This window comes from Musa acuminata, chromosome BXJ2-4, assembly GCF_036884655.1.
Source record: "Musa acuminata AAA Group cultivar baxijiao chromosome BXJ2-4, Cavendish_Baxijiao_AAA, whole genome shotgun sequence".
Taxonomy (NCBI): domain Eukaryota; kingdom Viridiplantae; phylum Streptophyta; class Magnoliopsida; order Zingiberales; family Musaceae; genus Musa; species Musa acuminata.
The window spans coordinates 30,425,559-30,449,281 of NC_088341.1; the positions used below are offsets into that span (position 1 = coordinate 30,425,559).

Consider the following 23,723-nt stretch of genomic DNA (forward strand, 5'->3'; position numbering starts at 1 on the left):
GTCAGCAGACTCACCGCCCACTCCTCTATCTCAAACTTGAATGCTCCAATGATGATTGATGGGTGACCAACCAAACCCCGCTCCCTCTTCATAGATTCCCATCAATGCCCCTTTGGGGACCCCTCCCACTCCTCTCTCCAATTATTCCCTATGTGGACTCTAACCAGCCACCTTAATCGGACTCCTTCCTTCTATCCTCCCTCGGCACCCATTTATTGCTTGCATCACAGAACTGAAGCTGATAGCCCTCCCTATATATAAATAATGCTCCTCTCGCCCACTCCTCCTTCATTACCTTCTCATCTCCCTCTTCCCTTCCCCCTCCTTCTACTATGCATCTTTCCTTGGCCATAAGTCTCGCCTCCGCCGCCGTCGTCTTCTCTATTGCCCTCGTTTCCTTCGCCTACTTTAAGATGTTCCGCAGGTACAGGATACCCCTGTGCGGCTGGTGCCGCAGGTCCGACGACTTGGAGCTCGGCCCCGCCCAGGCCCGCGTTGCCGACGGCCCCGAAACCGTCGTCGGCAAGGAGAAGAGCTCCGCAGCCCGGCGGTTCGGATGGGCCGAGATCGAGTCGGTCACCGGGAAGTTCGCCCCCGACGCGGTTGTCGGTGAGGGCGGCTCCAGCACCGTCTATCTCGCCCGCCTCCCGGACACCTCCCTCGCTGCCCTCAAGCTCCACCGCCCCAGCGAGCGCCTGCATCGCGCCTTCCGCCAGGAGCTCGATGTCCTCCTCCGCCTCCGACACCCCCACATTGTCCGCCTCCTCGGCTACTGCGACGACCGCGGTCCGTATCTCGCCCCCTCCCTACGCTTCCCCCCTCTCGTCTCGTCTTCTCCCAATTGGCTGAAGGCTTTGGGTTCCCGATCGCAGAGGAAGAAGGCGTGTTGGTGTTCGAGTACGTGCCGAACGGGAGCCTCCAGGAGAGGCTGCACGGCGACGGCGAGGTGCTGCCGTGGGCGCGACGCATGGCGGTCGCGTACCAGGTGGCGCAGGCGCTGGAGTACCTGCACGAGGGGTGCGACCCCCAGGTGGTGCACGGCGACGTCAAGGCCGCGAACGTGCTCCTCGACGGACGGATGGAGGCGAAGCTGTGCGACTTCGGGTCGGCCCGGGCGGGCTTCTCTGCGGCGGTGGCTCCCCCGCGCTCCGCCCGCGCCATGATGGTGGGTTCCCTGGGCTACGTCGACCCGCACTACCTGCGCTCCGGGATGGTCTCCAAGAAGAGCGACGTGTACAGCTTCGGGGTGCTGCTGCTGGAGCTGGTCACGGGGGCGGAGGCGTTCGACGCGGGCCGGGAGCTGCGGCTGACGGCGGCGATGGGCCCGGTGCTGCGGGACCCGGAGGGGAGGGCCGCGAAGGCGGTGGACCCCAGGCTGGGCGTGGACTACGACGCCGGGGAGGCGAAGGCGGCTGTGGACGTGGCGTCCTCGTGCGTCGGCGACAACCCCGGTCTCCGCCCATCCATGGCGGACGTGGTCAGGATGTTGCGGGACAAGGCATCGTCTTCCATCGCAGCCGTTGCATCAAAATCTGACGGCAAAAGTGATTTGTAGATTAGGGGGTCACATCTGTCATATAACCATTATGTAAATTAGATAGCCGTAGTGGGAGAGAGAGAGAGAGAGAGGAAATATATGGATGTATACTGCAATTGTGAAATATCGTAGGGGGTTTTGGGTAAGTGGAGACATGCAATTATCCAGAAAGGTCCATTTGACATTTATCTCTAGAAGAAAAGCCACTCCAATTAAATAATCAACCCATAAGGGTCCAAAGGATGGCACATACATTTCATGCTGATATCATCATCAGGTCATTAATGAATAATATTATTATTATATATTAACACGTCCTTTTTATGATATCAAATTTTATTCTCATTATATTCGGGAGATGTGCAGATGTCAAAAATTAGGATAAAAATATTTACAGTTCAAGTACAACTTTAAATCAGAGGGGGAATAAAAAAGCTCTCATAATTAAGGTTTATTCTTATTTGTACTATGTGAGATCATACATGCGCGCATGGTGTGAATTGGAGACGTGGAATGACAGTTGCAAGTGCCACATCGGGTGGGCCATCTGCTATCGTCTTCTCTCCCTCTCTGTAATGGTTGCCACGTCGTGACCGCGTCAGATCTCACATCCGACTCGATCAGCGAGTGGCCGTGAATTAAAGACCCGGCGACCAATGTGACCCCCATATCGAAAGCTACCGTATAGTATAATGGAGGTCTGTCGTTGACATATCAACCGTTCCATCGATGAGCAAATAGGGACAGCTTCAGTATTAGAACAAAGAAGAGAAGACGAAGAAATACGTAGGCGGAAGGAGAAGGGCTACGTAGTGGTTGAGAATATTAGTGTCGACCGAGGAAGAAGTGGAGTGTGACACTTCAACCGAAGAATCCATTAAGGAGAAGAAAGAGAAGGGAACGGTGTGTGTTAAAGGGGTGGCTTGCTCGGTGGAGATGCTGCTGCTGCTGCTGCTTTAAACCTTTGATCCCCTCGAACTTTATGCCTAGTCCAACTCTACTTTTTGTGTTGCTTTACTTGCCACTGTCTCCTTGGGTCCTTGTGCGCGCACTCGGTCTGGCAAAGCAGAGGAGTTCCAGTTTGGTGCCATGGGTTTTGTTCCGTTCCTGACATGCCTGCCTGCGTGAACCGCGCAGAAACTCAAAATTATTATTGTCATTTAGTAGCTCTGGCCGTAGAGAAATGTCAGCTATGGTCCGAAGAGCAAAGTCAACCATACTTCGTCTTCCTCCCGCATCTCCGGTCGTCTGTGAGCTGCGACAGGGGAATGAGGAACCGAGGAAGGGAGAGGGAGGTGGTGCATGTGGGATACATGCGAGCACATGGACTTCTCTTCAGCTTTAATAAGGGTTGTCACGGAGGAGGGGAGCAAAGACTTGAGAAGAGGGAATGGCAAGTCCGCACACTCAATTCATGGTGGACATGTGATAGGGTGTGTGACTTGCAGCTCAAAAAGCCACACAAGTCCCAGCTTTGCAGAAAGGTACTAAACAATGAGCGAAGGCCAAATAGTGCATTATTATGGGTCTTCTTAATAATGAATGCCCATGTGATTTTTCACCTACATAATATACTTTATTGCTTAGGCAAATAAATGAGACTCGGTAGAGTGTGCTGTGATTCCAAGTAATAATACGAGCAACTCCAATATCCAGCTCTGACTCTGATCTGTTCAGAATCTGCTTTAAGCAAACACTCACATGCTTCCCCTTGCAGGCCATTCATCATCATACCAGCGGTTGCTTCCTGCCATGGATTTGCTTTATATTTGGATGCATTATGGCGGCCGGAAGACGTCGATGTGGATCACTTTACTGAAGCTGCTGGTACGGTCACAGGTGAAGGATGAATGATGGGGTGGTGGTGGCGGTGGTGGGGGTAAATGCTGTGAAGATAAGCATGAACATAAATGTCTTTTGCCGATGCCAGCGCAGCTGCTGCATAGCGGCGACTCGAGAAAGCTGTGCATTATTTCTGATCTGTAAAGGTCCACCGAGTTCCTATTACAAAGTGAATTATAGTAACGTAGTAGAGAGAGATAAAACAGGAAAGGCACACAGATTTCTTAGAATTAATGTTTGAACCATAGCATCGGTAAACTAACTCTACAGGGATGACATTCCCGGTCGTATGTTTGTCACCAACGCATACAATACAATTATAAGAACTCATGACATCCAGCGTGATCTGTTCATATGCCGACACAAATATATAAATCGATTGGTGTCATTTTTCTATGAACGCTGTTTTGGGCAGGTGGATGAGTCGTGAGAGCCCTCACAGAATGTGGAGGTGTTAACAGTTGTTCCGAAGAGGGAGGGGAGGGGCTCCGGAAGTCATAGGTTTGAGACGGCCACCGTGGATGGTGATGCTGAAGCTAAATTATTGTGGGTCTCATGAAGCATGTCAGAACTGGAAATAAAATCTAGCATTCTTGCATGTGATAGCAGCAGAATTATGTTTGGTCCACATTTGGCCGAGCCTAAAAAGATATGTCAGATCGTTAAGAGTACCTCCAAGCCTTTTAAGATTTTTAATCTCGAATTATGAGCTTGCGGATAATAGATAGAACTCGACGACTTAGCCACATGCATCAAAATTACTAGTATTATCTTTGCACTACTTTCACCATCTTCGTATGCAACAAAAGCTGGTTTTGTTCTACAAATGCTGTCGTGGTATCGACTGTCCATAATAGAGTTTCGTTTATTATAATGAACAGTGCAAACCAAATCATAACACTACAAATACTACGCAAAACGGGCACAGTAGATTATATACATCACATAATACAACAAATTTACAGCACAAATTGAAGTACAACCAAAACATATAACACGCTTTTTCAAACTCATCATCAACGTTAAGGAACTTTGCTAGCCCAAACCCAACAAAGCAATAAAAACCCATAGAACAATCTGACCGCATCATGACCTGATGTCATTAATACTACTGTCATGTGTTACAGCGGACGCTCTAAGATTGCAAAGCAGAGCATCACGTCCCCTTAAAATAATTTCGAAGAAGTCATTGGCTTGATTTGAGAGAGAACCTAGCTCATGGCCAAGCTTCTTTGCCGCGCCGTCCAAATTGGTAACACAGCCTTGCAACCTCCATCTTTCAAAATCAGTGTTCTTCCCTGGTGCAGGCACTTCATCTTCATGATTAATGCCACTTGTATCTTGCACAGGTTCTTCCTTGCAGCTGACATGGTTGGCCAAATCATGTAACTGTGAAGCACATATTTTGACTGCTTCTATCTCTTTGAACAGTACCACCTTCCCACCGACAACTTTTCTCTCTATTTTCTCATTCACAATAGCTTGCAAGTCACTGAAGGCCTCAAACCAAAGGAAATCAGCAGAAACATGCAGGTCTATCAATGCTCTTGAGCAACCTGAGAGTGATGCTGAAAAGATGCCACAAATAAATATAGTCATGACCTTAACTCCATATAAGGCTCTCGTGAGTGCCTTCCCTTTGGAGCTCTTGACCTTAGGGAGATCAAGAGTTCCTTGATGAAGACTCTCTACGACAACAGCAAAGTTGTCTAGTTTAGGGCTCTTAGAGATGTGTTCGATCCATTCATGAAGATATGAATGAGCTCGTACAAGCTGTTCAGACGAAGGATAACTAACCGATATGTCCACTAGATGCAGCACATACTGAAGCAGAAGTTGGCCTTGATCCAATCTGGACAGCTCGGAGATTAATGCAATGCAAACATCAAGCAATTTCACACTGCTGTCCAAATATATGCTGATCCATTTCTCATCCCAGTCAGAAACAGGTAACTGAAGATCATTAATGAAAGTTCTTATGCTATTATGAGCATCTGCTAAGAACTCCATAGCAAGACTCATCCAAGATAGAGTAAGAACATCAGCGGCATCCTTAGGCTTGAGCTTTTTCAAGTTTTCTGCCAGACCTTGCTCGAACGAAAACAATAATTCACGAATCTCCAGCGATTGGGAAGATCTTTTGGGGGAAATAATCCGAAAAGGATTTCCAAAGGGAAAGAAAATCCGCTGTCCATCATGCGGTCGACTCATGTTGGTTCAACTGCTAACCAGATAAAAAATATTCTTCAGAACAGCAAGCGCACACAAATAGAACAATCAAAACAAAAGCTGGAAATCAGGATTAAGTACTGCCATCACAAATAGATTTCTTTTCCCATGGCACCTAGCACTCAAGAATATAAAATCTTCATCTGGCACATCTGACTGCTGGGTTCACTGAGCATCTACATGAGTAGCTCTAGGCAAGCTTATCTAGGGATCAACAATTAATATGCCTAAGCCTTTGATGCATACATGATAATTAACTTTTGATTCAGAGAATTGGGAACATACAAGTTTGTCAAAGGTCAATTTGAAGATCTCGCAACATTCTATTAATCAATGTCTTTGCGAATCTGAATCTAGGTTTATGTTCCAAGGAAGCCAATAGACCTAATGAAACAAGTTTAGAAAAAGCATTTAATTGAGCATTCCTCATCAGGTCCAGATTGATCAGTTCCTAAATTTCGAAGCCCTCCAAATATCACTCCTACATCAATCCCCCAACATTTTGATGATACTTTTCCCTTGTATATACTTGTTAAGCAAGTAGGAAGGCATGGCACCTGCACTAGTATGCTTCAAATATCTTGTTATCTACTGCCAGAAGAATGTTAATGGTCACTGACACAAGGTTATCTTGAAATTCTTTTCAATGTATAAAGAACTGATGACCAAAATATCTATGAAGGTTTTAGGTAGACCTGACCACGTCACCATGGTTACAGAACCGAGGGTTCCAAAACTGGTAACCAAAAGCATCCTATTCAAGTGGGTCTTTACTATTACTCCCAAAGTTCTAAATTTAAAGAAAGAAGTGGGTATAGGATGTTTAGGAAGCACATTGAGAAAAAGCATCTTAATCAAGCAAATCTTGACAAAAACCATAGTCAAATTTCCAGCTACATAACTAACCCTTCCCAAATATTTCAATTTTTTGCTAAAAAAATAAAGGAATTAGTAAATTTTATTTTCCATTGAACATTTCTCTTTCAATTTGTTAAAAAAATAATTTTTATTAATTATTATCAAAATACTTTAAATCATGTCGCAAAACCTGTTCATAGGATCACTCTCACATGCACCATCACAAACTTTATAAAAAAGGAAAAGTTTGTAAATTTTATTTTGATCTTCTGATGGACCTATGCTATTTGTAGTAATATTTGGTAAGATCATTAGCAAATGCATTCTTCCATAGAAATTACATATCATTGGATTAATAACGAGCACTATGCAAAATAGATTGATTGCCTTTAGCATTTTTTATGATAGACATTCAGACGACGATATTTATAGACTGATAAAAACCATTTTGAAATAGTATAATTTGGTTTTATTTTTATTTTTTTTATAATGCATATTTAAATATTGCATCTAATCCTGACTCAGAATAAATTTGACAGCCAACCTTGGTAAATTTTTTCATATTAGATGGATATGTCATATTTTAAATTTATGTGTACAAAAATGTTTTAAATGTCTTGATATTTTTTACTTACTCATTAAGCAAGCAATTTTATTTTTGTGGGCACATCCACAAGTAATGAAAGGGTAGACAAGATTTTGCAAATCAAATTGAAAGACCCAAAAGATTTTCAAAAATATTTCTTTCCGATGAAATTCATCGTATGACCGAATTATTTAATGAGAGTTTTGAATATAAAAAATTATTATATACCTTTGTTGTAAATAATGTGAAACAAGTGAATTTATATGCTCATTATAAAAAAAATGTAGATATTTTGAAAGTTTTTAATAATGCTTCTTATATTTATGTTCATTTTATGTTTATTATCCTACAGCTCATTGAATAATTGAATGTATCAATGTTATTAACACTCTAAATGAAATATAAAAATGATAATGAGTTGAACTTGATCATTAAGGTAATAAAGACTAAGTGGCTTAATTCTTTCGGAAATTATTCTACTTATTTATCATGTTGCTTCTATTTTTTGTTTGCATAATTATTTGGATATTTATTAAGATTGTTCACACTTAAATGTTGATATTAGTTAAATATGAGACAAGCTAGAAATATGATCGTTGACTACCATTATAGTGCCATTTATAATAAACAGTATACCCCAACCTTCTCAATATATAGATAAGATGGAGAACGTGATAGAATTAGTATCGGATGATAATTATTGTTGCAGAAAGCTAAAGAAATCTAGAGAATCAATAGGCTCGAACTCCAAACTTGATATTTATCTAACCACTTCTTTTGAATAAGTTTGGTCACAACTATACAGTTTGAGATTTTCCAATTCTTAATGGTGAGCACTGTGTTCAACAACCTTTCTAGTTTTATCAATTATTGTTAAATTCTCGTGTCAACACTATAGCTGTAAAGCAAACTACTAGTGCTGGAGGATGTATATAGGATGAGACTCATTTGAGTATGACCCTTGAATCAGGTAAGACCTAAACATATGTTGATGATTGGACCAACGAAGCCAAGGATCCAAGAGATCATGTAAGAAGACAATGGAAGATTTATTTGATACATTAACTGAAGGAATAATCGAATCATCTAGCAATTTATATGTACAGAACTATGTGCAATTTGATTGAAAATTGATCATTCAACATCAATTAAAAAAAAAAAAGATTCCAAAATCGATGATTCTGGACCCGAAACTGACGGATCCAAAATCGAAACCAGAACCGCCTGTAACCCGTCAAGATGTGGTTTTTTACTGATAGGACCAAAATGGGTCAAGGCAGATCAGTTAAATTATGTGTTGCTAATACACAATGGCTCCTGTCTATGACAACAAAGTCTTCGTAACGTAAATACGCATGCCCTACCAATCTGCTCTGCAACAACATAAGCCAACAAGCAGCACACAAAAAAGCAAAGAAATCATAACACTAACGGACTGCTCAAGAACACATATGTAACGGACAACTCCATCGACGCCCACAGAAGCAAAAGAAACTGAAAAGAACGAAGCCGAATGATCGCATCGGCGAACAAAATAATCAAAGGAATCTCGGCGATATGATCAAGAACTAGACAACTGGTTCAGCGACAAGAGATGAAGGCATCAAGAAACGCCCAAATCTCAAAATGGACAACTCCTTCGACGCCGACAGAAGCAAAAGAAACTAAAAAGAAAGAATCCAACCGATCGCATCGGAACCCTCATAACCCGAAAACAAAAATGCATCCAAGGAACCCAAAATTTCACAGAAATCATGGATTCAACGATCGATCGATCCATTCCACAACAAGGACGCGAGATAGAATGGGACAACACCATTCGCGAACGAATCTGGAGGAGTTTAGTGATCAAGGGCAAGAGGGTTCGTACCTGAGAGATCGCAACGAAGATGAAGAAGACGATGGCCTGGTTCGGCACCGACTCGTGATCAGTCCCCGCCACCACACCTTCAATTTGAGGCTCCAACGCATTTCCTAATCTTCGAATCCGACGGTCGAGGAGCCCGCTCCCAGTCGTTATCTCCTGGTACTCTGCGTTCGGCTGTTTAGCTCGAACACAATAAGCAGAGATCCTCCACTTATCAACTTACAGGTGACGCACCGGACCCATTGCATCAAGCTCTTGCAGAGTTCGCTGTTTTCTTCCGTGCAGCGAGATTGAAGATGATCTCAGATTTAATTAGATTTGGGAGTCGTTTCGAGTCCGAAAACAAAGTCTAGATGGGGCCCAGATGAGGAATCGTCTGACGCCGACTCGGATCGGGTAGAGGCCCCGAATGATCGAGACTCGGCCCATTAGTCCAATTTTAGCAGGGCCCAATAGCCAGTAATGGGAGCCACAATTGTAGTCTCAGGCCAACCGTCCAAAGCGGTCCATCTCATCCGCTTGCGTCTTCTCGACCGTCCATCCGATTTAAATTTTTATAAATACAACATATATTATCAAAAATAAAATAATGAACTAAAATAAATTAGAGGTGGACTTTGTTGCATTGCATGCTTATGTGCCAAGGTTGACCATCTACAAGTATTCAAAAGTTGTAGAGTTGACCACAAGTAGATCAGAAGACAGGTCAAAACTTGTAATATTAGTAAACCTTTGAACTTGTACTATTATTATCAACAAGAAAAAGAAAAAAGAAAGGGTATTTGGATCAACTTTTTCTTTATAGTATATGATGAGGGTAATAACGGTGACATGACGCGCCACGACGTCAGCCACGCCTGGACGACACTCTGCCCGAGGAGGAGGGCAATAATGCCAACTCGATGTGCGTCGACGTCACCCGCTCTTAGACAACGACCTCATCGTTGTCTGACCCCGCACGCTTGGCCGAAGCAGAGGAGGACGACAAGCGAGGCTCGCCCATACCCTGCGGCAATTTGGTTCTCCACGCAACACCAGCGGCAATGTCGGACGCCATCAGATGTACGGTCCTGCTCCTGCAGGCAAGCACATTAGGTAACACTAAACTTACCAATAAATACCCCAGAGTTCTAAACGAATGGGGGGGGGGGGAGGGGGGCACTTCTTCATACAAAAAATCCCCTCCACATCCACTGACTTGATCGTCGGAGGGTCCGGGTCGAGCTTCCGACCCGACCTGTGTGCAGGTACGAGAACGAGGTCGCCCATCCCCGGTGCCGAGGCAAAAGCTTTCCTCCCGACGCGATATCCTGATCAGGCCGTCACGATTGGCCACTGAGAGACCTCGAGGGACGCTACGCGAGATCCCCGTCATTCGGACCCCCAACCAAGCCACGTCGGTCCAAGGCCACGGCATAAAGTTGTTTATGCTATCAGTATATATTGGACATAAAGTGTGATTTGGAGTTGGATTAAAAGGAAGATACAGTGGGCTTCCCTGTCACTATCTAACCCAGCCAAGATAGCACGTGGAATGCTGCCATCTCTAATCCATATCTCTTCTCCCCCAGTCACCGTCATCCAAACCATCGTAACCACTAAGGCCACTTCCATCTCTCGTCGCTAGGAGCACACTAAGATCCCACTAAACTCCACTAAACCTTGTCAACAATAGCTACTCGGACAACATGATTGCAGAGCCCCGAAAGAGCACTCGAGAGGATAAAGAAATCCATTCCATCTTTGCTTAACTTGAAGCACGCCTCCCTGATAAATCCTCACACTGTGTTGGTTAATGATTGCATCGTGTATCAAAGTCCGTGCCACATTTCTAATTTCAACTAGTGGACAAAAGGATGCAGGAAAGAGCCATTCACTGAGTCTACTTTGAGCTGAATGATCACATGGTCTACAGCAAAACTCTCTCTCTCTCTCTATCCATCGGATACGCAAAGTTTTATCCAACCTGTAGGCAAAGCATAATCCCATGGCATGTGATTTGCATATTCTATTGCAACCTTACTACACAGCTTCCAGCTCACAGAGTAGGAGTAGGATTGTGTTAGGTTTGGATTGGTAAGAGAAGGCAAGGAAATAGTGTCATCATGTGATCCTCGCATATGGAACATATTGAAGTTGTAAAAGGTTCAACCCATGTCGAACATTCAATGAACAATCCAAAACAAACAACAAGAACAGTCCTGAATTCAATTCAAACAAAGAAATAACTAAGAAACTTCAGAGTCAGAAGCTGAAGCCAACTCTCACTGTAGATTTTGAGCAGAAAAGGCAGTCAGGTCAATCATCTGAATTCATAATAACTCGCTAAAATCTATCGTTTCTCTCTCCTACACCCTATTCTCTCTGTTTCAGCGAAAGCGCACAGGAATATAATGTAGTGTAACCGGTGGAGAGAAAACTAGTAATAGAGACGAACTTACCAAAGCTAGGGGACGAAGCTAAACCGCTACCTAAAAGAGAAGAAGAAGAAGAAGAAGACCCAATCCGTTACAGAGAGACTGCTACCAAAAGGGGAGGCGGCGGGGAAGCGGCGGGGGCCAGGAGCTCCGCCTCCTTCTTTCGGCGCATCTCCAGGACCTTGCGGTGGCTGTTGGAGTGCTTGTGGCTGACGAAGGTGGGGCTGCACGCCGGGCGGTACTCCGGGAGGAGCCGGCCGGACTTGAAACGGACGCCGCAGGCGTTGCATAGGGTCTTGGCGCCGAGCGGGCCGGCCCGCCACTGCGGAGTCTTCTGGGCGCCGCAGTGGCTGCAACGCCGCTCGCCGGAGGCGGTGGACAGCGGCGTTTTGGGCTTCCGGCCGCGTTTCTTCGGCTTCTGCTTCTTGGGCTGCGGGGGATGGTCGTAAAGGAGGAAGCTTTGGTCGACGGCGACCGCGGAGGGGTCGTATATGAGGAAAGGGGAAGAGGAAGAAGTCGAGGAGCAAGAAGAGGCGGAGGAGGTGGTGGTGGTGGAGGAGCACGAGGAGGAGTCCGCCAAGGACAGCGGGCCGGACATGGACCAGGCGGCGGTGGCGGTGGCGCTGCGCGAGCGCTTGCTCCGCTTGGCCTTGACGGGGACCTTGGCTTCGGTGGAGAGGGCGCAGACGTTGGGGACCAGGAAGGAAGGGCCTTGACCTTGTGGCTCGGCGGCACGGGCTTGGAGGTTCTCACTCTGGGCGCCGCTCGGCGGCGGAGAAAGGGATGCAACGCCGGAGCACGACGGGAACTCCGAGATTGAGTCGTCGATGATGAAGGAAACCCATTCCAGTTCTGCAGCATCATGCGCCTGAAGACAGCACAGCAAAACAGCTCGGAATGCATCAAAATCTACCCTTTCTAACATGAAAATCGCAACTATAGTCTTTTATCTTCTATTATTCCAACAACAAATGCAACGAGACTCACTGGAAGACATATATCCGAAAGCGGCAGCGGAAGCTCGAAGGTGAGACCCGAAGACGAGGAAGAAGAAGAAGAAGAAGAATGCGTTGTTTTGTTATGAGCTTCTCGGGAATCAATTTGGGATACTCTTCCTGCTTCTTCCTCCGCCGCTTCCATCTCGTCCTCCACGAACTCACCGAGGTTGAGGAGGTCGTCGACAGAGAACGCCTCACCCATAATATTCCCCCTTTCGACAGCCCAACCCGCCTCCTCACTCAAAACCACCTGGTTCTGCTGCTTCTGCTGCCCTGAGCACAAAATCTCCGGTCTCAAATTAGCATTCACCACTTCCATGTTGCTTTCCTTCTCGCCCTGCAACCCAACCAAACTTTCATAAACCTCCGCATATAACACCAACAACAAGAAGAAGAAGAAGAAAGGAAGAAATACATGTTTGGGGTGTAGAACGGAACATAGTAGCACAAGAAAAGAAGAAAGATTCCGTCTTTCCTTCCATTTCCGTCCCAAATATGTCATTTGTAGCATATTTACTTGGGATCCATCCTACCTGAGAGCAGTGGGAGTATGCCAAGGGAGGAACAGACGCAGGCCGTGGAGTGCGAAGGGGCAGAGACAGAGAGGGAGAAGAGGAGGTGATGGGCGTTCCGTGTAGCATTGAATAGATGCCAATGCCTATAAGCGAAACAAATGCTCTGTTCCACCCATCCCCAGTCACCTTTCGTACTACTCTTTTTCCACTTAATTTAATTTAATGGCCAGCTCGAAATTTCAGGACGCGATTGCCAATACGCTTCACACATTATTTTCCTCAAACAAAATATAATTTCAGACTAAAAAATAATCGAAAATTAGAAATTCCAACATAAATCACCGAGAGCGATTTGGGGCGGACCCATCTCCATTTGGTACATCCCCCCCGTGGCACGTATCTTTTGAGTGACACACTGATTGATGATGGCCTTTTGCCTCCAGGGAGTGAGATTTGTGTGGTCATACTGTTCGTCAAGATTAGCGCGATCCCGACCCCATTCATTCGAATTGGCGGCTCCCACCAAATTGCTACTGGATGGACAGCTTTTTCTTACCGATTCTGTCCTCCCTCGTGTCTCAGAATCACGGAAGCATCAAAAGGAAGAAGCGGCAGCTTTTTGTCCCGAGGCAGTCGCCTTAAACGTGTTATCATTTCACATGTCCTCCTCCATTCTTTTCCAGACCAGTAATTGGACACCCGAGAGTGGGGGCATATTAGGCATACCACACGCGCCAGATTGTGTTTGTATCACGCGATGGTAACGGGGGTGGGACGTGACGCGTACGAGTTGACGCAAGTGCCCCTCGGATTCCTTGACGCGTCGCTTCGAGGATTCGTTCCGTAGATGACAAGTGAAGTGTTGGTCCGGCGCGCCTCGGAGCGGCCGCCGAGCCGAGGCGCTTTCGGCCGGGCCAGGAGGGTCATTTCACGCTTTCATCTCCCGGGCCGACCGAGTCAAACCGGCCCAACGTGGCGGCGGCCGGGGTCGCTATCCCAGCCGGGGAGGGACGCCTGGGGAGCCATCAACGGACGCATCAACTCGCGGCTTAGATTACGAGACTCGTCACTTGCAACAAGGTTGTTGATTACAAAATCGATCAAACGTGGCATTCGCATCACGATTTTGAAACGAATAGGATAAGTAGGTTCGTAACTGCCACATGGGCGGGTACATGTTCGAGTCCGCTGGTCCCGGAACTGGAGACGGTGTGCTTCTTTAGGATTCGTGCACAGAGGAGGATCATCGTACGCCCAGAGAAGTCGAAGCTCGACACTTAGAGTTGGTCCGACACAAAGCCACGTGTCCACGAGCCAAAAGTGTTTCGAAACTGAGAGTTCCGTCGACTGTGAGTCACGTGTCCACGAGACGAGACCGCAGATTCCGGCCATAACGGCCAAATTCTCGCCCCAAAGTGGCCGTCAGTTAAGAAAGGTCACGTGATCGACGGTGGCAACGCCCAACCCTTCGTCTAGCTCACATGCAGCGCACGCCCACCGCCTTTGAACCTTTGTGCTGTTGATTGTGACAGGAGCAAACGGAGGAGGCAAAGAGGGGAAGAAGACTCAGTATACTGACGGATAAGAGAAAGCCCTAACAAAAAGCCGAAGACGGGTGGTTTGGGTCCAACTCATACATTTGGCTTCTCTCTCACCTTTTCCTCACTGCCTCCCACCTTCTTCTTCTTCTTCTTCTTCTTCTTCATCTGACTTGTAAGGCACGGCTTCAGCTCTCTTTGTATCCTCATGCTCTTCTATATTTATATTCATCCCTTGCTTGTAGTCTTACATTACGAGTCCCCTACGACGTCGATTTGGTGTACGACTGCATGCAAACTGTCGTGTGGCAAATTCTGATTCATGAAAAAGGCTATAAAAGCATTTTTTATTTCCTACAACTAACATGGGATAAAAATCCAGTTTTTTTCTACTTGATTTCTTATATTCTTTCAATCTTTCACTAAATTCATCATCTCTTTTCATATTTGTTTATCGTGCGCGTATATGAATCGAAGATTGGTTGTATCTTAGGAGGGGTTATTTGATCAAACTTATGCGATGGTCCAGAATGTATTTTATGACAATGATTTGGGCCTTCAGATTATTTTATTTATCATTTAATTGAAACAAAATAGGGTGCTAACCTAATAATAAAAAAATATTTATTTACGCTTTATCCCTACATTAAGTATTCAATTAATTTCTAAAACAATTCGAGTTAAAAAAGTATTTTGAAAAAAAAATTAAAATGGTTGTTCTCATATTGTTATTCTTAATTATTCAAAATTGATTCAGTTGTAAGTTTATAATTTAATCAAGATTTTAAATATATATTTTTTAGATTTCAACAATGCAGATCAAGGTAAAAATATTCTTCAACCAATGCAGATATACTATTAATACCTTAAGTATTTTTTTTATTATGGACTTAATTTTTGTAGAGTATGTTATGAAAGGTTACAATGATGCTAATTATATTTCTAATTTTTTAGATATCAAATCTCCTTGTAGATATATTTTTATTCTTGTTGTCAGTGCTATATTTTAACCATCTTCCACCATGAGTAGTATGAAAGATAAAACACTTGAACCACTATATTTAAGTCAGAATGACTTGAAAATTTGATTTATTCTCTTTCAATGATCTCTAACCCTACTTCTATTTTGATTGTAGAATTACAATCATTTTTTTATTGAGTAGACAGACATATAAAGATCAGACAAAAGTTAATTAAATGACTAAATTCTCAATTTATTATTTTTTATTTTTAATATTAAAACTAATAATAATCTAGTTGACTGTCTTACTAATTATGACTAAGGTCCTGATGTAATTAAGAGAGATAGATCTAAGCCTATAATAAGCCTTCTAATAATGAGAATTTAATATTTATAATAACAAGTCGATTGATTGGTTAATGACCATCTCCAATAGTTGTCTAAGCCTCATCAGAGGTTGTTAACATCAAGGCCATAACACCATTAAGTCTTTGAGCTCTCTTTCTAACAATTCTACTATCATCAATTATAATGCTAATTCTACTAGTATTAGAATGAATCTCTCTACATACTAGCAATTATAATGCTAATTCTACTAAGTATAAAACGACAAAGATTGATTGATAATATATTTGAAATCCTTTTTAAATGCCGCATGCACATCCTCTGCCATGACTCACATGTATGTGTGCTTCGCACGTGTAACACATGACTGCTATGGTGTATGTGGCACTCTTCCTAATAATTGAGATATGCGATCACTAAGGCTTATATATATATATATATATATATATATATATATATATATATATATATATATATATATATATATATATATATATATATATATATATATATACACTGTGCGTTTCGAAATTACTTAAACAAAAATCTGATCACCCTTATACGAGAGCCGCTCATTCTAGTATCCTTTTAATCTCGATCGTTCAGATTTTTCCCAGAAAAAATAAATATAAAAAGAATATGACTCGATCATATCAGGTGGACGGCCCCCCGCTTTGGGTCACTATAAGTAGCACCCTCCGGCCACTACGGGTCCTGCCCCCACCGCTGTCTGTCGGTCTTCGGTGTACTCATCTAGGAGAGGAGCCATGGATTGGTTTCACCAACTCTCGTTCATGGTTGCTTCCGTTTTCATCCCACTCGCTCTCTTATCTTTCTTCTGCATGAGAAGCGGACGAAAGCTTCTGCTGCCGCCAGGGCCGCAGCCGCTGCCGATTATCGGCAACATGCTCATGATGGACCAGCTGACTCACCGCGGCTTCGCGAGGCTTGCCGAGAGATACGGCGGCCTCTTCCACCTCCGCCTCGGCTCCCTTCACGCCGTCGTCGTGTCCACGCCGGAGATGGCCCGGCTGGTGCTGCAGGTGCAGGACGCGTCGTTCTGCAACCGCCCCGTCACCGCCGCCATCGCGTACCTCACCTACGACCGTGCCGACATGGCCTTCGCCAACTACGGTCCCTTCTGGCGCCAGACGCGCAAGCTCTGCGTCATGAAGCTCTTCAGCCGCAGGCGCGTCCAGTCGTGGGCGTCGGTCCGCCACGAGGTCGACTCCGCCGTCCGCTTCGCCGCTAGACGGAGCGGGTCGTCCGTCGATGTCGGCGATCTGGCCTTCACCCTCGCCAAGAACGTCACCTTCATGGCAGCTTTCGGGGCGCAGAGCCACGGGAACCAGGGCGAGTTCGCCGGCATACTGCAGGAGTACTCGAAGCTTTTTGGGGAGTTCAACATCAGCGACTTCCTCCCATGGCTGCGGTGGATGGACTTGCAGGGCATCGACAAGAGGCTGAAGGTGGCAAGGCAAGCGATCGATCGCTACATCGACGTGATCATCGACGACCATTTGGCCAACCCGAAGGAGGCGGATGCTCAGGACGCCGACATGGTTGACGGCATGCTTGCATTTCTTGGGGATTCTGGTGACACTAACGAGGGTGGCGATCTCCATGGTGATCTAAGCCTCACAAGATCTAACATCAAGGCGATAATAATGGTACCTCTCTCTCTCTCTCTCTCTCTCTCTCTCTCTCTCTGTGACAGCTCTGCCGTCAATTATAATGCCTTTGCTAGTATTAGAATCTCAACATAGATTGAGGATATATATGTAGACGAATACACGTTTGAACTCAGAGATCAGATTTTAGTTTGAGTAATTCTGTGGCATGTCAGTCGCAATCATGTCTTACATGTCGTCTTCAGAGATGGAGACATCCTCTTCGGCTGGAAGTTGGCATCATTTTATGCAAGTAGGCATGTATATATAAACAGTTGGAGGTCGCACTCTAACATGGCCTCCGTTGGCATTTATGGCTGCATGCCTATATATCTTTTTTATTTCTTCCTCGCAACGTTTTAAACGACAAACAATGATAAAATAGTCGAATTCCCTTCAAATTACATGAAATTGAAATAGTATCGTTGTGTTCGCATATATTTTTGGCACGGATATCATTTTTGTTGCACACATACAAAGCATCTGAGGATTATACGAAGGTCATACTGCTTCTATATGCATTCATATGAGGATTGCAATCCGTACGTGACACACACACAGGATGTCATGTTTGGTGGGACGGAGACGGTGGCGTTGGGCATAGAGTGGGCCATGGCGGAGCTACTTAAGAGCCCCGAAGAGCTGAAACGAACGCAACAGGAACTGGCGAGCGTCGTCGGCCTCCACCGGAAAGTGGACGACAGTGACCTTGACAAGCTCCCCTACCTCAAGTGTGCCGTGAAGGAGATGCTCCGCCTCCATCCTCCCCTCCCCCTCCTCCAACACCAGGCTACTCAGGACTGCGAGCTCGCCGGGTACTTCATCCCCGTCGGGACAAGGGTGTTCGTCAACGCGTGGGGCATCGGCCGGGACCGGGACGCGTGGAAGAGCCCCAACGCGTTCCGGCCGTCACGGTTCGCCCCGGGAGGCGACGCCGCGGCGTTCGACTTCCGAGGGAGCTGCTTCGAGCTTCTGCCGTTCGGGTCGGGGCGGCGGTCCTGCCCGGGCATGCAGCTGGGGCTCTACGTGCTGGAGCTGGCGGTGGCACAGCTGCTGCATTGCTTCGACTGGAGCCTGCCTGCCGGAACGAAGCCCGGTGACTTGGACATGGGCGATGTGTTTGGGCTCACTGCGCCCAAAGCAGTAAGGCTGATGGCTGTCCCAACTCCGCGCCTCACTTGCCCGCTCCTATAAGAAGCTTGCTTCTCTCCTGCGCGGCACTCTCGTTATAATTGAGATATTGTTCCTCGTTAATTGGCCTATGAACATGCAGCTGAAACATCTCAATTGTGCCTTTGTTATGCCACTATTAAGCTTTTACTCCTCGATATATAAATCCAACCGCTTACAATAACGAAACATTTGCCAGAGAACAACATGAGGAGCAAGAGCAGAACCTGTATATTCCCATGTTTGCACCGAACTTACCATAAGAGTTGTTGAAATCACAAAAGATTAATGATCCTGGCACAAACTCTATATTAAGACAAAAGATCTGATACGTGCATGACACCAGTATGAAGATGACAAGATTTCCAGGGAGTCAAGTCTGGGCCAATGGGCATAATTGGTTAATTTGTTTTGCAGCAGACCAGAGTCTTGGATGTTGTTCGTCATCTTTAAACATAATCAAATTCGCATCGGTTCCCAGTATCCCCTGGCTGATCAACGTTGCTTTTTCAACATCAAACAGCGATATCTTCCTCGTCCCCTGTCCAGGTGTAGCGATTGTCTTCCCACCTACAAAACAAGGTCTATATATACGGTAACAAGTTCCAGTGTTGGATTCTACATGACCTTGAAGTTGGCTGTGAACTGGTTCAGCGGCGTTTCTGATGTCGTAGAGATGCAATATCGGGTCACTACCGGCTGATAGGATCAGGAAATTGTTCCATTTGTTCCATTCAACCGTGTTGACACCAGTAGAGTGCAGTGATTTGATGGTAAGAGCACAAGGCTCCGGCGACCTTGGATCGAGGACACATATACGTCCATCGACTCCACAGTCGGCAAGTCGTTCTTTTCCATCTCTGCAAAAATGTTCAGGAACAACATATCGGTACTCTGAAGCACTGAAAAATACATGGCAATTAATTTTCGTAAAGCAAATCATTGTGTTGAAAATTATAATGCTCTAGAGTTGAAAATATTGTTATGATATTCTATTTAGATTATTCCGACTCTCAATTTAAAGTTTGTTTGCAGCCACACTCAATGCATAGTTAAATTCAGAAATACATGTGCACAAGATGGGTTGACAGAACATTACTTCTATATTTGCACGTTCTATAAACCATTCCTCCGTAAATTTCTCCAGTCACTAGCAGCACACTTCATCCTCAAGAAAGTTCCAGTCATTAAAAGATGACCAGTTTGGTATATAAGTCGGCGACGTTATGAACCAAGAGGTAGTTGTCTTCTATTGACAAGTCACTTGGTATGTCCTTGTAGAACTACACAAGAACCTTGATGCTATTGAGTGAATTCCAAGTTCTTGAACAATAGCAAGATTACAACAGTTGAGCTGGAAACTCATCAGCTACCGGCTTTCAGAAATGTCATGTAGAATACGCTACAACCCACCTTGACTGCTACACACATTATTCATCCATTGCTTATTCCGTTATCCCCTTCTATGCAATTAAGGAGTGAATTTGAAGATGAGTGTCATTGACTCAGAAAGAAAAGACAAGAAAATTTAAGAGTCGATCTTTGAAAATAACAGTGCTACAACATAAGATAGTATCCTCTACATTTGAATTTGTGAGAGCATCCTCTTTTTGTAATGCAAGTTTTGGGTTTCGGGAGCCGCTTCATAGATCATAACAATTTGATAACTAGTTTATTTTTCTTTAATGAACCGATTGAGTTGATGATATGTGATACTTATGATAAACACATTATCGATCTATATTTTCTACCACAAATTGTAAATAAAGAATCAGGATATCAAGAGTTCACTTTCATACTATCAGGAAAAAAAAACTAATTCTAAGATTTAAATATCTAAATCATGAATTAAGACCGGAAATCTCCTTCAGAGAAGGTGGCATGGAAACCAATTCACCAACGAAAACCAGACATATCTTAAATTGAAGAATGATGACTATTGTGCATCAAAGAGTTAGTAATAGAAGGGTTACCCAAAACAAACGCCCCTGATGACTCCTGAATGGTGGCCGGTAATGTTCCGCTCTGCCACCAGCTCCCCTGCCGGCGTCAGCCTCGAAACACCAACAGAGGAGTCCTTTGATGCCGTGGCTATCCAGCAACTGAACCGGTCCATGGAGTAAACCCCACCGGTGTGCAGTTCCGTCGATTTGGCAACCACAGGCGGCGACCAGGATGACAAAGAAGATGGCTGCTTCTTGAGATCCCAAACAACAAGAGCACCATCATTCGAACTCGACACCAGCAGCATCGGGTTATCCTCCACAAACTTTACGCCCGAGACCCAGCTCGGGCTTCCCTTCCAGCTCATAAGAGGCCCATCCATCATCTCCCCATCGGAGTTAATCTTTTCGCAATCACCCCATTCCCCTCCATAAACAGATATGAAGCCTCTGTGGCCACCGGCGGCAACCAAGAACCGATCCTTCTTCGAGGAGCACACGTCAATGGAGTAAATCCTGGCCAGAGAAGGATCGCGGAACGCCTTACCGGAAACCCTAAATCCCACGATCGGAGAAGACCACGATGGAGAATCGGCAAGATGGGCGCCAGGCCGGAGGGGAGCTTCTTCATCATCGCAGACGTACTGGAAGACGGAGGAGTCGATGAGGCCGGGGTCAGGGAGTTCCGGTGCGGGGTCCTCCGATGTGGCCGGAGCGTCGTGGGGCGGGCGTTTGTTGCGGGAGCTACGGCGGAGGGGGAAGGACGAGGCGGGAGGGGGCCTGGGGCGGCGCTTGGAGGAGGTGTGTTGGTTCTTGTGAGCTATGGCGGTGGCGGAGGCGATGCCGAGCTTTTGGAGAAACTCTTGGTTCCGGCGAATGGTCTCCCGGCGGATTCGCTCGTAATCCGAAGCGGCTTCAGCGGCAGGGGTTTCGGGCTTTGAGATGGCGGTGGGGTTTGGTCTGTCGTGGTGGTGGTGGTGATGAAGGAAGGAGTCCATGGAGGACTGCTTGAGATTGGAGGACGGAGCCATCGGAGAGGGGTGGGCGCGAGAAGTGCGTTAGGCCGAGGGGCGGCGTGGTTAGAAGTACACGTGGGTGGAACTCTCGTGTTGAAGCGAGTTCGGGAACAGGTATCATCGGTGCCGTCTACCGCTGATCACGAAATCAATCATAGGTATGGTTGGGAGCCATGGCCTCGTTTGGAGGGGAATTCCTGTTCCCTGTCATTGGACGACGCTGGGAGCTTAAGGCGGGAAAAGGAACGGTTGGTGTACCCGGCGTTGCGTGATCCGCTGTGTGGACCGGATCCTAAGATGCTTTAATATGAGACAGTGGAATGTCGTGTGTGTGTGTATATATATATATATATATATATATTATTTACTTGAATAACTCATTTTATTGTGATGAAGATGATAATAATGATGATGTCTTTAAAAATGAATTAGCTAAAGAAAGATTACAATAGAAGGTTAAAGGTGACATAAATTCTAATATTTTATGATGCATATTGGTTAATGAGTTATTTTAAGTGAAGATATGTATGATAATATTGAACATGTACTTGCGGAATAGTATTATAGTTAAGATGATAGTATGTTATTAAACATATCAATTCCTTTTGTCGAAGATGATAATTATTCATACAATAATCCGTTTGTTGGTTAGGTATGATATTTGAATAATATTAAAATTATTTTATTATATATAAAGAAAATTCCTGAAAGACTATGATATCTAAAGAAAATTTAAGATTAAATATGTTACAATTAGAAGTATAAGATAAAGCAAAATATAAAAGTTTCCGATTACCAATAGATGATAGTAACTCGTAGTGAAATCGATAATCTTTGAATTACCAAGTTTCATAAAAAAATATGATTGTAATTTGCCAAGATTGAATAGTGATAATAAAGAATGTAATACTTCTTTCATTGTAGATTAAATCAAAGATCAAGCTATGACAATTGTTAATTATACTATAAAGATGATTATTGCTAATATTTAGAAAATATTTAGAGTTGTTATTTCATACTGATATAATTGAATAGGTAATTGCATGAGTTTTGATCAATTATATACTGATATAATTTTATTTTCATAGGAGTTAAAACTGTATGACTATAAGACTTATGTCCAAATGATAATTTCATCAAAAAATTATTTTTAAAGAATATTTTGAACTTTAGAAGTTTCATATTATATATGCGACTTATTTTTAGTATTTATCAAGAAAATATCTCAGCGCCTAAATAATGGCTACAACTATTGATGGTTGTAATAGATTATTTTTAATTGCATTTGTTGTTATGGATATTAAATGTAGGGATTTATGGTGCAATGATCGAAATTCAATAATTTTTAAAAAATATATAATAGAACTTTCCAATAGTATATCATGGTTATTGTATAGTTTATCTATCTAAAATCTTTGAACGATGTGTATGAGATAGAAACTACAAAGCTATCATAAGCTACTACTAGATCTCTTACTGTATATAAGTTTAATGAATGTATGCAAAAGTTATGAAAACTTACAAAGGTTTAGTATGGATATTAAAAAAAAAAGAAAAAAATGAGCTTCTATATATTCCCATGGCATCCTTATACAATCCTCACTATAAATGCATTAGAACATATGAATTTATCACTGAAGAATGTTCGTGACTTACCTATTACCTTTATGATGAAATAATTAGGAGAAATTTTTTTTGAATGATTGTACATTTGTTATGAAATAACTAATAATTTAAAATCAATTTTGATAAGTATCGATAAATAATGGTAAGAAAAAGAATAAGTGTTCAAGGTGTCAACAATTTAGACATAATCTTATGATGTAAATTCCCCCCTATATCATCAGCTTGAGGGCAATGACATTTAGATAGAAATTTTAGTTACAAAAGCTTATTAAAAATTAAATTATAATTTTGAAGCTGACTCGGTGAAAACATACTTTCAGTGACTTATACATTTGTAATTTAATGTACTTTAATTTGTTCTGTTTGCTTGTCCAAAGTTAATACAATTTATACTAAAATTGTAAGTTTTAGTTGATTCACTTGTTTACAATACATGTTTTATTTTACATGTTGGAAAAATCTAATAAATTTGAGATTGACTATTGGGGTTGAGTTCTGGCTCAAATTTTTATTAGATGTTTTAGACCAATATAGAAGCTAAATATCAAAAAACATTTCATAAATACATGATATTTCTGTAAAAATAGAAAAAAATTGGCCCAACC

At 43.9% G+C, this 23,723-nt stretch overlaps 5 protein-coding genes across 7 annotated transcripts; 2 read left to right on the plus strand and 3 right to left on the minus strand.

Moving 5' to 3' along the window:
* Window positions 1–273: 273 nt before the first annotated feature.
* On the plus strand, window positions 274–1,601 carry LOC135610254 (salt tolerance receptor-like cytoplasmic kinase 1). Its single transcript, XM_065104534.1, has 2 exons — window positions 274–786; window positions 873–1,601. The coding sequence occupies exons 1-2, from the start codon at window positions 333–335 to the stop codon at window positions 1,553–1,555; spliced, it is 1,137 nt and encodes a 378-aa protein (XP_064960606.1). The 5' UTR covers window positions 274–332; the 3' UTR covers window positions 1,556–1,601.
* A 2,685-nt stretch (window positions 1,602–4,286) lies between these two features.
* LOC135584206 (UPF0496 protein 4-like) lies at window positions 4,287–9,079 on the minus strand. 2 transcript variants are annotated; one of them, XM_065104536.1, is made up of 2 exons: window positions 8,923–9,079; window positions 4,287–5,600 (listed from the first exon to the last, which is right to left on the minus strand). In XM_065104536.1, the coding sequence occupies exon 2, from the start codon at window positions 5,588–5,590 to the stop codon at window positions 4,466–4,468; it is 1,125 nt and encodes a 374-aa protein (XP_064960608.1). In that variant the 5' UTR covers window positions 5,591–5,600; window positions 8,923–9,079; the 3' UTR covers window positions 4,287–4,465. The 2 variants fall into 2 exon arrangements, with proteins under 2 accessions (XP_064960608.1, XP_064960609.1); XM_065104537.1 differs by having other exon boundaries at window positions 4,287–5,603; window positions 8,923–9,067.
* A 2,025-nt stretch (window positions 9,080–11,104) lies between these two features.
* LOC103979477 (GATA transcription factor 5) lies at window positions 11,105–13,024 on the minus strand. 2 transcript variants are annotated; one of them, XM_009395640.3, is made up of 3 exons: window positions 12,868–13,024; window positions 12,324–12,671; window positions 11,105–12,204 (listed from the first exon to the last, which is right to left on the minus strand). In XM_009395640.3, exons 1-3 carry the CDS (start codon window positions 12,973–12,975, stop codon window positions 11,428–11,430), a joined length of 1,233 nt encoding a protein of 410 aa, XP_009393915.3. In that variant the 5' UTR covers window positions 12,976–13,024; the 3' UTR covers window positions 11,105–11,427. The 2 variants fall into 2 exon arrangements, with proteins under 2 accessions (XP_009393915.3, XP_018678843.2); XM_018823298.2 differs by having other exon boundaries at window positions 12,750–12,889.
* Window positions 13,025–16,405: 3,381 nt separating this feature from the next.
* LOC103987104 (cytochrome P450 84A1) lies at window positions 16,406–18,694 on the plus strand. The gene is made up of 2 exons (XM_009405342.3): window positions 16,406–17,363; window positions 17,925–18,694. Exons 1-2 carry the CDS (start codon window positions 16,461–16,463, stop codon window positions 18,555–18,557), a joined length of 1,536 nt encoding a protein of 511 aa, XP_009403617.2. The 5' UTR covers window positions 16,406–16,460; the 3' UTR covers window positions 18,558–18,694.
* A 47-nt stretch (window positions 18,695–18,741) lies between these two features.
* LOC103987014 (uncharacterized) lies at window positions 18,742–21,619 on the minus strand. Its single transcript, XM_009405227.3, has 2 exons — window positions 20,507–21,619; window positions 18,742–19,393 (listed from the first exon to the last, which is right to left on the minus strand). The coding sequence occupies exons 1-2, from the start codon at window positions 21,505–21,507 to the stop codon at window positions 18,907–18,909; spliced, it is 1,488 nt and encodes a 495-aa protein (XP_009403502.2). The 5' UTR covers window positions 21,508–21,619; the 3' UTR covers window positions 18,742–18,906.
* Window positions 21,620–23,723: the final 2,104 nt, after the last annotated feature.